The sequence below is a fragment of the Haemorhous mexicanus genome, chromosome 2 (assembly GCF_027477595.1).
Source record: "Haemorhous mexicanus isolate bHaeMex1 chromosome 2, bHaeMex1.pri, whole genome shotgun sequence".
Taxonomy (NCBI): domain Eukaryota; kingdom Metazoa; phylum Chordata; class Aves; order Passeriformes; family Fringillidae; genus Haemorhous; species Haemorhous mexicanus.
In genome coordinates, this window is record NC_082342.1 from 52,012,452 (window position 1) to 52,025,622 (window position 13,171).

Below are 13,171 nucleotides of genomic sequence, written 5' to 3' on the forward strand. Positions count from 1 at the left end.
GTGGTGATGGTATTTGAGACTAAAGCTGCCCTTTCAGCAGCTTTTTTGTAGAAAAGAATAGTTTGCCTTTTTTATTAAAATCCATGGAATTTGCTTCATGCAGGAGCATAAAGCCACCTTATTATAAAGTAACCTTCGTAATTTTACACCTCAGCGGTGCTAAAGTAAGGAGTTCTAAATTTTGTAAATTGTATTTGAAGTGAAAGATCAGATTCTGATTTGAAATGAGAGCAATTCATATTACATACAAATGAAGAAAGGGGAAAATATCTCCCATTCAGATGTAATTCTGAAAACACAGGGCTGCTATTGGCTTCAGCAGCCCCTGATGCAGTCCTAGATCCAAATGCAAATCCAAATGCCAAAGCATCCCTTGCTTATGAGGCCTGTTCCTATGAGCACAGCTCACACTGAGAAGGCCATTCCAATGAGAGTGGAAAATGTCAGGATAACCTTGCTAGTGGGACACTATAGCTTCTGCCTGCTGGAAACCACAGAGCAGCACAGAAGCCTAATTTTTAAAATTTGCCTAAACTTGGTAATGCTTTGCAAGACCTAGTTGGAGTAGAGGTAAACCTTGAGAAGAATTTTGATCTTGCAAGCTGTCAAAACTTTTCCAATTTATGAACAAAGGCTTGGAACATATTTAGGAAAAAAAAAAAAGAAGAGGTGTGGACTGGCTGTGACACATTTATTTCTCTGGAATCTTGGATTCACTTCTGCAAATTGAAGCCCCTACATATTTAAAAAAACCCAAAACTAAAACAGTAGTACATGAAACTGTAACCAAGTCCTCTTTCTTTTTTTCCCTCACTTTTCTGGCTCAAGGCATAAAAAATTGGCAGATTATCAAAGGGGGAATTAGGCTGATACACTAACTGCATGAAATTCTTGTGCAATAGGATTTGTGGAGGGAAGGATTAAAGTCCTATACCTGATTGAGGATAACAAGTCATCTTTTCTTTTCCTCCTCATAAAAAATTGGGTTGAAAGCTTTAAAAGTGGCTCAAAAAAATATCAAGAATGCTCCCCTCTAATTCAAAATCTTGTAAGCAGACTATGCCCTGTGCTAACTCCTCAGCAGCTATATAGGTCAATCCAACACTTATAGCAAAGAAAGTCTTTAATATGTTGTTCAGAATAAATCAGGACTTCCTGCTCATTCCAAAAGCAAACAATGAGATTACAGAAGAAGGAGGTTCAAGACCCACGAACCCCTCCAGTGCCTCACCTGTTAGGATGATGATTATCACCACAGCAAAGATGTCTGGGTATTTTGCTAGCACTCCAGGAGCATCCATCGTCATGTATTTTTTACAAAACTTTTCAATGTGCTGCCCGATGATTTCATCAAACGTCGCGCTCCAGGCTCTGGCCACACTCGAGGTTCCTGCCAGAGGATAGAAAGGACAAAGATCACCCTTTGTGGCTGGCACATGTTGCAAACCAGGGGTAGCCTTGTAAGGTTGTTCAATACAGAGGGCCTCAAAGCAACCTTGCATGTGCTCCCAGGTGCTGGCAGCAGGCTTTCATATCCACACCCAGCCCAAAGCCTGCATTCATGCTTGGCATCTGCTCTGACAGTAACACACACAGGTGGTGGCCTCAGACTCATGCTGAGCTGACAAGATGAGAAAAATCTTTTTAGTCTGGCTTCTTTGCAAACCTCAACTTCGCCTTAAATGCTGCCCTGAACTGACCTTTTCCTTACACTGCCAAGGGCCTGTCCTTCCCCCAGACCTGGTAATTTCTGTTACCAGAGAGGTCCAAAGGTAATGCTGGTAGAAGTCCCTGGCAGTCCCAGTAAAAGTGGTTGCAGCCCAGGCAGAGGGCTCTTACAGAATCCAGCTGCCCTCCAGCAGTGCAATGCCGGAGCACCAGAGCCTGGACCACACACCAGGGGCCAGCTCGGAGCTCTGGCAACACCCAGGTCTGCTCTGACCTCCAGTACTAGAGCATCCAAGCAGGAAAAAGACTCAGATACAAATTACATGTTATCTGAGCATAAGTCAGCCTATTGCAGAGTGCTGGGGATGACCACAGCAAGTGGAGGGCTCCTGCCTGCAGCAAGTGCTCAGGCTTCACCCTCTGGGGCCACTTTTTGTTTCTGTGTGAGTGCATCCAACTATGTGCAGCTTACTGAGATGAGGACTGAACCTGGGGTCTCAGGACAATCAAGCTGGGGACAGTGTCTGGGCCATAAAAGTAATTTTAGAGAACTGAAATAGTAACAACAAAGAGCTACCACCAGACAGTGACAGCATTTTGTGAAATAAGTTGGCTTGGGTAAAAGCCAACTTCTCCCTCTCCTGTGTTAATGTGGCTACTGTTAGACTCCCAATGTCTCATACAGTACATACACTGTATAAAACAGCACCTAATTGCATATCATAATTACTACTGTACATAATTACCTAGTTAAAAAAAGAGCTTGGCTTGGTTTTGGCTTGCAGAGCAGCTCCTCAGAGGCTGCCATCAGGGGCCCCTTTCCACCCAGAACAGTCTGTCCTGCCACACTCACCTGTGAGTGGGTGTTCAGGTCCCAACTCCGGCACCTGCAATCCTGTCAAACAATGTCTGTGCTCACCCACAGCCAAATCCTCTGCAGCAGCGGTGGGCAGCACCTGCAGCACAGCTGGGAACACTCACCTGCCCAATTCAGCTTTGCAACAGCATAAAAATTAAGCTGCAAAACAGACCTGTTGGGAGACTCTTCTGCTCACCAAGACAGAAAAGCGCACAGTGTGAACACCTTTAAAGAGTTTGGACATCACTGCCATCAATTTAATCTTGAGAAATTGCAAAAGTTATTGTACACCACATTACAATTTTTCAGGTTAGCTTTGGCACAATTTGAGGAAAAATACTATTTTAGAGCTATTTTTTGTCCTAGCTCTAATATTTTACATTCTAGGATGGGAACACCCAGCTCCTGCATGTGTTATATTAGATGCCAGCTGCTTCTGTGCCAGTTCCACATAACTATCAGCCATTTATCCGGAACTCTCTGTAACCAATAGGCTTGAAGGAGCAGGGGGAATCTGACATTCTTTCAACACAGACACCTGGATATTATCTTGCTGTTATTAGAGAGCACAGTTCAAAGACATTCAGCTTGTACCTAGGAGGATTTACCAGTTCTGGATCAGCATGGCCTCACCAGAGCAGATTTGGCTCCTGCCTACAGCACACAGCTCCCAGGAGAACTGCAAGTTCAGGTGCTGTGCTCGCTGCAGGAACAGGCACAGGCAAGGAGGTAACCAAGTGTCAGGAAACCCCAGCAGCACCTACTGAACAGAGATGCTGTTACTCATCATACTAACAGCTCCCACCAGTTTCTAGTTCCTGAAACACATCCCACAATCTGGCACAGTTCCCCAAACCCACATCATCCCAGAAAGTTCACATCAGATCCTTGTCCTGAACACCTTTCTCCTTCTCTCTAGACCATAACTGATAAGTTGCACGCCCATTTATTTCTCATCACCTGTGATGGTGTTCGCAGGGGTCTCAGGATGAGGAAAGAGACGAGAATCTTGACTCCATGTTTCGGAAGGTGTGATACATTATTTTATTATATATATTATATTAAAACTATACTAAAAGAATAGAAGAAAGGATTTCATCAGAAGGCTAGCTAAGAAGAGAAAAGGAATGAATAGCAAAGGTTTGTCTCTGACTGAGACATCTGGACAGCTGGACGGTGATTGGCCATTAATTAGAAGCAATCACATGAGACCAATCACAGATCCACCTGCTGCATTCCACAGCAGCAGATAAGAATTGTTTACATTTTGTTTCTAAGGCCTCTCAGCGTCTCAGGAGGACAAAAATCCTAAGGAAAGGATTTTTCATAACACAAGTGAGTGACAATCACCCACCTTCAAGACTCTACACAAGCCTTCCCCCAAGTAAAATCACTTCAATTAATTAAAAGTTACTGGCCACTCATCCTTGGGATGCCAGGATTTCTTTTACCACCCTCACAATACTTCCTGAGCCAATGTCTGAGAAGCCCAGCATGAAAACACCAAGATGGCCGAGACCTTTAGAGATGCACATTTTTGATGCACTGCTTGGCATTTTCTCAGCAAGATTCAGAAAAAAAGAGCTTTCTGCCCCTTTCAGCATGTGCCTGTCAGAGACTGGAAGGACTGATGTCTCAAGACATTTAAGGATGCCTGTGTGTGTGAGTGAGCAGGTCACACTTTGCCCTGGTGAGGCAGTGCCCTGTCCCCACACCCCCCAGCCTGTATTCCAGCACTGCATTGGCACACCAGGGGCAGGGCTCCACTCTGCCTAACCCAGCTCCTGAGTGGCCAAATGACCAGAAGTCCCACCGGGGGGGAAGGCCCACAAAGGCCCAGGAGTTTTAATGGCTGAGTGTGAGTGCAGCACATCTTGACCCTACCTTCCTCTAGGAGCTTGTATCTGAACACTGCTGGAACCCAGGCATTGTAGCTATGTGTGCTTTTCTGTGTCTTCTCTGTCTTTTGCTCCTTCTTCTACTTCCCTCTTCTTGGAAGATTTTGAGTGACTAACAGGTTAAAAATTTGCTAAACTGGCTGGACTAAATTAATGCTGTGAGAAGTGTTTTTATGTTGATCAGATGTTGTACAGAGTCTTTAGCCAAAGTCTCCTAATTTTTCAAAGTTTGCCAGTAAACTTCTGTGTTGTTTTGACCACTTGAGGCTATCTGGTCAGTATTTCTTCCATATGTCAGTCACAGGAACCATTATAAGCACTTTCAAAAGTCTCACTGGGTGAGTTGATTGGGGCCTTACAGTGGCAGCCAACATATCTTTCTCTTCCATGCCCCACAAGCTGCTGGGAGTTGTCTTTGCTCTCAAGAGGGGCAATTAGCTCTGAGACAAAAGCTGGGTAAGATAAAGAGACTTCCTGCACCTCATATCCTCCCCCAGTATTTTTCCACCTTAGCCACCCTTTCTCACAAATTATGAGAAAGACAGTTTGCAAATACACATTCTTGAAACAGGACTGAAATAAAAGTAAGGAAGTTGTATTTGAACACATTCATGGATAGTATCTACTTATTTTTAACTGAATTTCCTGCCTTGTGACAATACACTGAGCAGTCAACTCTGAAATAAGAACTGAGACAGTTGTTCAAAATCCATTATGAGAGGAAAAAAAAAATCTCGGAAATACCACTCTGAGCCCAGATCCTCGGAGTAGAACATTCAGTAGGCAAAAGTTTTCATTGTGCATTTGCAGAATCAGGTTTTGGGACAGCAACCACGGCTATGTCACTCATTTTGGTCATTTTGGTCGTCCAGTATCATGGTAGGAATGGCCCCAAAACCAACTAGATGAAGGGCATGAAGGAGACGATTTATCATTACCTTTCTGGAACAGAAGAAAAATTACCAAAAAGTCTGTTCAATTTTTCTATGTGTAGCCTAGGTAGAGTCCATCGCAGAAGTGTGGAAGAAATTAAACACTTATTTTTTTAAAAATTATTTTTATCTACTCCTTGCAGTGAATGTAATTCACAAAATAGCTACAGGACTCAGATTTCTTAAGGAGAGGAGTTTAATTGACTCTGGCTTTTCATCTTTTTTTTTTTTTTTTTTTAAGAAGGAGGAGGAGAAAAATAATTCAGGTAACACACAGAGGAAAGCCAGCATGATCTCAGACAGGCAGCTGCTATGCCACTATGTTGTTCTTGATATGATCTTACCCTCCAAGCACCATGGAAACTAAATTCCAAGGTAATGCTTACAAATCCCATAAAATGCATTTAAAAAAAACCCAACTCCCTTTAGTAATTTAGCAAACAGTTGGTTTTCAGTTTAACTAGCAAGCTTTCAGTCTCAACTGGCAAGTCTGTTGCAGCCTTAGAGGCGTGATAACAAGCAGCCTGCCCAGAATGTGCCTGAAAAGACACAAATCCTTAATTAGCAAAGTGTGGCTTAGTTTTAATGCATCAGCTGAGTTGCACAGCGCATGCTCTGAGCTTGAGCCAGGGCCTCTCCTAGTGGGAGTCAAGGGCTTAGGAGGGATTTGGTTTGTATTTTCCAGAGACTCTGAACCTGCAGATCATCTCAAGATTAATTCTGCAGCAATTCACAAGACAAAAGTCTTATCTCCAGACACTTTAAATAGATCCCAAAGGGACCAGAATTAATCCTTGTGAGTACAGACACTCTGTATAAAAGCATCTTTCCGTGAGCAGCTCCTTTCTCAGCAGAGAGGACACTCTTTAGCACCCTAGCAAGTGTGCAGAAGCCAGGGGATGCCAGAGGGATGAGGTGGAGATTCAGAGGAATTCCCAGCAGCAATAGGCCAGCAGCACAGGAGCCATCAAATACACATCCCACTGATGAGTCCTGAAATCCTGGGTGAGCAAAAGAGTGAAGCATCTCTTTTGTAACAGTAACACAGGCGTGACCAGAAACAAGGGTGACCCTACAGACCAGGCTGCCGCCTAAAGCTAGGCTCTTGCAGCACGCCCACCACACTTACCAATAACATAGGAGAGGATTAGATTCCAGCCTGTGATGAAGGCCCACAGCTCACCCACAGTCACGTAGCTGTAGAGATAAGCTGATCCCGTCTTAGGAACTCGAGCACCGAATTCTCCGTAGCAGAGTCCGGCCAGCACCGAAGCCAAGGCGGCAATCAAGAAGGAGATAACGATGGCAGGTCCTGCGTTTTCCCGTGCCACAGCTCCAGCCAGTACATAGACACCTGCACCCAAAGTGCTGCCTACACCCAGAGCCACCAAGTCAAACGTGTTAAGGCATCGTGAGAGGCGACTGTCTTCTCGAGAGCAGTCCACATTTTTCCGACGAAGAAGCTGGTTCCCAAAATTGGTAATTTTTTGACACTCCATCTTCCTGTTTGGGCCTGCAAGAAAGATGCTGCCATCGTTATCCAGACCAGAATACCCTCCTACATCAGCATCACCGCACAGGTACAGTGCTACAGCCCTGCCACATTTCAGCAAATGAAACTTCCCATTTTCCACCTTTTTACAGGGTGAAATGTCTCCTTTGACATTTTATCTAGACCTACCATGGGGAATTAAAATAAACAACACCAAAGTTCTGCTTCCAACTCTCAGTCAGTCACGCTGCAAACCTTGTGCAATCCCAGGAGAGAGGCAATACTCCAGTCCAGCTCCCACCCTGCTCCACAGTCACTCAGTTCACACACAAGTGGGTGAATTAAAAATGCAAATTTTGTCTTTCAGACAGGTTTTCCTGTTCTGGGCAAGACGTACTTTAAAAATGAATGTCCCAGTTTCCCCATCTACCACACTCTGATTCACATTGCAGAGAGCTTGTGGAGTGCACAAACCCTGTACTACTAGGATGAATTTAAACCTGAGGACCTTGCAGGGATGTACATAACACTTCTCAACCTGATAGCCTGAGGGAACAGCTACTCCAGGACAACCTCCTCTGTAAAATGTGTTGTGCAGACATCAGATTTTCTCTGCTTTGCTCTACAAATCTCCAGGCTGTGTGCCCAAAGCCTACAAGGATGAACCTCATTTTCCATCTCAGACTGCATTCTCTAGCTCCAACAGCCCCACCCTGATACCCACACTGCACCACTTAGCTGGCTTTGACAGCAGGGCTTTAAAAATGTTTCCTCATTAATTATGGAAAAGGAAAAAGGTTCTTTTACTTCAATGCAATGCTGGATTGAGACATACATTTTCCAGCAGTACACACTGCACACAGACATCAATACTGTGCTGAGAATAACGTGCAAGCAAAAATACTCCTAAATGAAATTTACAGTACAGTTCAGTGAGATTGGCACTTCATCTGCTCCAGCTAAAACCTAGTGTAAAAGGTGGGAAAATACATGCTAAGAAACTTAATTAACTGAGGCAACTGTTAAATCCATGCTTCAATTTTGTTACCACAGCATCAACTACAAAACCAAAAATCCTCTTCATTTTTCCAAGACACCCGTCATAAGTCCTGGCTTAAATCCCTTTCTCTTGGCTTTACACTAACTCCCCTACCATGAGAAAGTAATTACAACTGCAAGAACACGGCTGAGGATTTACAAGGCCCTCTGTGTCAGGAATTGTACCCCACCAACAGCTCTCAAACATGTTCCCAACAGACATGGATTTAGAAAAATAAAGAAAGGCAGGTTTTAGGCCAATCTCACAAAAATCTTGTTTCATTAACGATGGGAGTTCCCAACACATACAGAGAGGGAAAACTATCTTCTCCCTTCAGCAGGAAGACTGACCTAAGTCTTTACCTAAATGCATTCATGTCAGGTTGTTCACTCAATCTCCTTTTCACCTGAATCTCACCCAAATCCATGTCAGCCAGGATTGCTTTTGGCTGGACAACTGCCCGCCTCCCTAAAGCTCAGGGACAGTCAGGGACAGGACAGTCACAAACTTTGAACTGGGTTAAATGGACAAGAAGATTGTGGTACTGCATTGTCTCCTATGAATTCTGCTGCTTTCTAGGATGCTACCTAACAACAATGGTAGACCTTTTACTTCTTCCACAGCCATCTACCTTAACAAAATCTGGTATCCTGCAAAACAAACATAACTTAGTGGTTTTAATTCTGCACTGAATATGAAGGTAACTGGTCCCCAATTCCCTGCCTTGTCACAGACATACACATCATGAGAAATCACTTCCTTGGCAAAAACAGGGCTGGGGAGGGGCAACGTTACCAGGTGAAGAACAGACCCCTAGTGCAGAGATGGAAGATCAGAGTGAGAACTTGGCAAGGTCCTAGGGGGCAGGGGGACAATTTATTCACTAAAAAAATAACCTAGTGAATTATTTCAAGTTTATATATCACTTGAGAGTGTCCCAGAAGAAACATATTTCAAAGCAATTTTGTTTGGAAGCTCCCTTGGGCCTATCTACAGGTGTGCACAGCTGTACTATGGCCATCAAGAATAAAGCAGAACTGCTTTTTATGAAAAATTTGCTTAGAAGAGGGGCTATTTAATTATGACAAACCTGGAAATTAAAACCAACATTCTGCAACTGGCTTAATGCCAGCAGACAGTGCTCTTCCAGGTGAGCTCCAGATTAAGATATCAACTGCCTCTTTCACAAAAAACATGTCAAAGTCTGAGCATCTCTCTTGTGAACAGAATACTTCCTATAGCCTGCAGATAACAAACAGGGAGCCTGCAATGCAGCCATGTTCTGTGGCACACACACACAGCACTGTCATTCATCTCACAGGCCACTGATCACCATCTAAGCATCTCTTACATGTTTTCTTTGCTTTTGAAACAGCAGGTACCAAATCAACCTTTTACTTTCAATTATATTCACTGTCACTTAACAAAGAGACCTTCAGTGAAGACAAGTGGGATTTTTTTCAGGAGAACGATCTTTTGGTTTAGCAGGATACAGTACAGAGTCATTACACCTCTGCCCAAAACCTTCTGTGTATCAGTTGTTATCTTTGCAAGTGTATCAAAGGGTGATTTTGGCAGAGATTGTGATTTTTCCCCTCCTTAGAAGTTGGATCCAGCTGTGATTTCGCCTTCTGAAACAGTCATCCTTGACTTTGAAGTGACCCTTTGTTCTGGGCTGGTTCCACTCCCAGCCTCACTTGAAAAGATGAGCCTTTTTTTTGAATGCACAGTCAGTATTCCTGTGGCATAATGCAGTCCTAATAACATAAAACAATATAAATTATTCCAGAAATATTTCCAGATGGTACCTAACCACCTTCAAGTTGAGGAAACTTGAATCTGAATGAAAATAGATGAGTTTTGCTCTGCACATGCCTAGCTCTCACCCCTGCCTTAGCTCTGGTTTCTCTGATGAGAAACACTGAGCTGCAAGTCCCAGCCACTCAGAGCCTGGGTCAGAAATGGTTTCACCCCAAGACTTTGGGTATCTCCATGTTCTGGCTGGAGCCAAGATCTTTGGGAGTAGTGGGAAGCAAGGACACACCCAGGTAGCCTAGCAGGGTGGATCCCAGGCCAGGGGCCACATTCTTGGGTGAATCCTGTCCCACCAAAGTCAATGGCAAAGCTCCCACCAACTTCAATAGCCCAACTGCTGCTGGTGTTTTATTTACAGTGCATTTTATGTTTATTACTTTTGTTCCCTGTCCAACTTTTTGTGTCTTGAATCCATTGTATTTTCAAATAAAATAAGATATTCTTCCTCCTTTTATCTAATAGTTAACATACCTATTATATCAGGTTGATAGATTTCCTTCCCCATTCCTCAAACCCATAAGAAAATAAGCAATCTGCCATGTGGTTAACAGCAAAAAGTAAACCATAATAAACATCTGTCCTGCTAAACATAAAACACCATGTGTAAAAATAAGCTGACAGGGCACCATTTTACATAAGCAATACTATCACTTCCTCAACAATTACAAGTTGTTTCAACTTCTGAAACGCCACCCCTTACCTACTTCAAGGCACTGCTGCTCCTGAGAATTTTCTTCTCCAATTTGCAGAAGAGCATAAAACTAAAGCTGATTACGCAGAACGAGGAGTTTTCTACTAAGGAAAGAAAGAAAACCTAAGCCTAACCTTGCTGCATGTCCAACAAAGTCCCTAGACATCTCCTTGGAAGACCAGTGAGCTGAAATCCTCATTCAACATTGTCCCACACATGCTTATATCCATTTTCAAACACATGGAAATGGCTACTGCCACAAGCACCCTTCTCTCACAGCAAAGTCATGTCCTGTGGACAATGTGACATTTGTTGAAGACCAAAAGAATGCTGAGGAGAAATATTCTTCATACAGCTGCATAATCACTGCTACAAGTCTGCAGAACAAAGAGCTTGCACTGGTGCTGGTATATTTGACAATGCGGCATGGTTTTCACCCTGTATTTTTAGCACAAACGTGGTCTCCAAACAGGCTTGCAGTGATGATGCCAACCAGTTGATCAACACATAGGTAACAAACCCCTTCAGGAGCCCTTTCCAAAAGGCTGGTTTTGCTGCTTCCATTCCCAAGGCGGCATCATTCACACAGAAGTCCTACAGAGGAAGAGGTGGAAAACCTCAATTCCTACTAATGCTGTTAGCATTACAAGTATTTTTGGGATGTCAGATTTGACTGCGGACTCCTAAAAGCAAAAGATCATAAAGGAAGGGACCAAACTAGATCTTCTGAATGTTTTCTGAAGCATCATTCAGAAAACCAAATCACCAAGGCACATCAGTCCTGGGTGTGATCCATTCCAGTTCAAAGCGAGAATTATGTCAGATACGTCCTTCCAAAATGTCTTGCCTTGGAAAACTCCAATGTTTTATGTTACTCTGCAACAAGCAACAGAGCAGAGTCAAGATGACTACAGAAGATGCTGAGCCTTCCCAACAAGTATTTGAGCACCTATCCCTGGACTTTTACAAACAGAAGCAAAGGACGTGGCATCAGACCCTAAGCTGCATCTGGCTGTGTCCCTGAAGCAGCTGCATGTGTCCCCATCAGCTGTGCTGGAGAGGGCAGACAGTTTAGGGAAGACACACTTGGGACAAATGCTGAGGACCAACTCAGAGACTTTGACTGTAGCTATCTGTAGCAGATGCAGCCACCAGCAAAAAGGCCAGTGAAAGCAAAGGCATGACCAAGCATTATGCAAAGCTGGAAGTTATCTCACTATAGCAGCAATGGCACGGAGTCCAAGCCAAAAGCCACCAAAGCAGCTGCAATTCTTTGCATTTGTTTCATTGTGTGTGAAGAGATGTTGTCTTGCTGAAGTATTTTAACTAGAAAAGGAAGGCATTGTCTATGAGCTGTTAAATTGTTCCCTTATTGCTTATCATTATTTTTTAATATGTGTGCAAATGTATGCATATATCTCAATATACATTAATCTAGATTACATCTGAGTGTATATACTTTTATACATGTACGGACATTAATGTTAAATTCTTTGCCAATTTTGTCATTAAAAATCAAGATCAGCCACTAGCTAGGCATTTGCTACTCAGAGGAAGGGAGCCAGGCAGTTAAATACAAACAACACATTAAACAAAGATAGAGGCATGCACAGGAGTGGGTGTGCAGTGTACACAAAACCCAGTTCTTGTCACCTGCTTAAAGGTACACTGCCTGTCTAAAGGGTATCATATTACCCTCCTTTGTTGAGCAGATCCTTTAACACCACCAGGGAGGTGGTACTGGGGGACCAACCCATTGTCACAGACAGCTGGGCATGCTGCAGTTTTCTGTTCCTCAATCTCCTGAGTATTAGGAACATTTTCAAAGCAGCATCACCCACTCCTCTCCAGGTGTCTCACAGACCTGGAGGATTTCTTCCACTGGAAAAGGTCCAGTGAGGTGCTCTTTATAATCCCTATACCACCCACTGACCAAAAACCAATTACTGAAAGGTGACCACCAAGTCCCACTGGACATGAGGACAGTGCTCAATTACCACCATGGGCGAACACCAGGGCACTGCAGCTCACCCAGCTGCTTTCCAAACTGTCATGGCTACGGGCTGTACCAAGGTCAGAAAATCCTCTCATCCCAGGACAACTTCCAGGATGGCAAAGACCATCCTTTTGCACAAGTTCAGATAGGAACTCTCGACTTCCCCAAAATTTCAAAGCAGGCAAACTTCAGTGTTTTGTCTCAATACCTGCAGAAAAGTCAATCTGGGTTATTTGTCATGATACACAAAATCGATTTTGAAACGAGCAGTTATTTTTGACAAAAGGAGAGGGGTTTCTGCTGTGGAAGTAATGAGAAGAGCACTTCAAACACTCAGAATTCAAGCTTCAAAATCTCCAAAATAGAAGTTGTGATGCCCTTTCTTCTGCACAAAGCTCCAGCTGTGATTATCATCAAATGTGGCACACAGTAAGCCATTCAACTGGGAAAAGGTTGGATAAACACTAATTCCCCTACTGTGGGAACACACACCACATCATGCTTAATTTGCAGTGGGGAATTTGATGTTCCAATCACTTTTCAACTGCGGGCACAATGGAAGGCTGGGATAGGGTACAATATCAGATCTCCACCACCCAAGGTTACAGAAATACCTTTTAGACTCTAACTGGGTATAGTGCACCCTGCCTCAAAACAGGGAAAACAGGAGCAGCCAGACAACATGTTTGTTTTGGCAGGGTTCAATCAAGAAACCAGATCTTCCTCTCCCCAGCCTGCTGCCTATCATCCATAGCTGTACCAGAATAACCACATGGGGAAT

The 13,171-nt window shown here is 43.6% G+C and overlaps 1 protein-coding gene across 4 annotated transcripts in view; it reads right to left on the reverse strand.

Moving 5' to 3' along the window:
* The window catches only part of SLC7A1 (solute carrier family 7 member 1), a 37,717-nt gene that overhangs the window by 15,081 nt on the left and 9,465 nt on the right, over positions 1 to 13,171 (reverse strand). For all 4 annotated transcript variants that reach the window (XR_009485359.1, XR_009485358.1, XM_059838813.1 and 1 more), the window contains exons 2-3: positions 6,487 to 6,870; positions 1,232 to 1,390 (exon numbers count right to left, since the gene is read on the reverse strand). Coding sequence is in view for 2 of the 4 variants with exons in the window: in XM_059838813.1 (XP_059694796.1) it covers positions 1,232 to 1,390; positions 6,487 to 6,856 (529 nt within the window). In the remaining 2 variants the exon portion in view is untranslated. The remainder of the gene's footprint in view (positions 1 to 1,231; positions 1,391 to 6,486; positions 6,871 to 13,171) is intronic.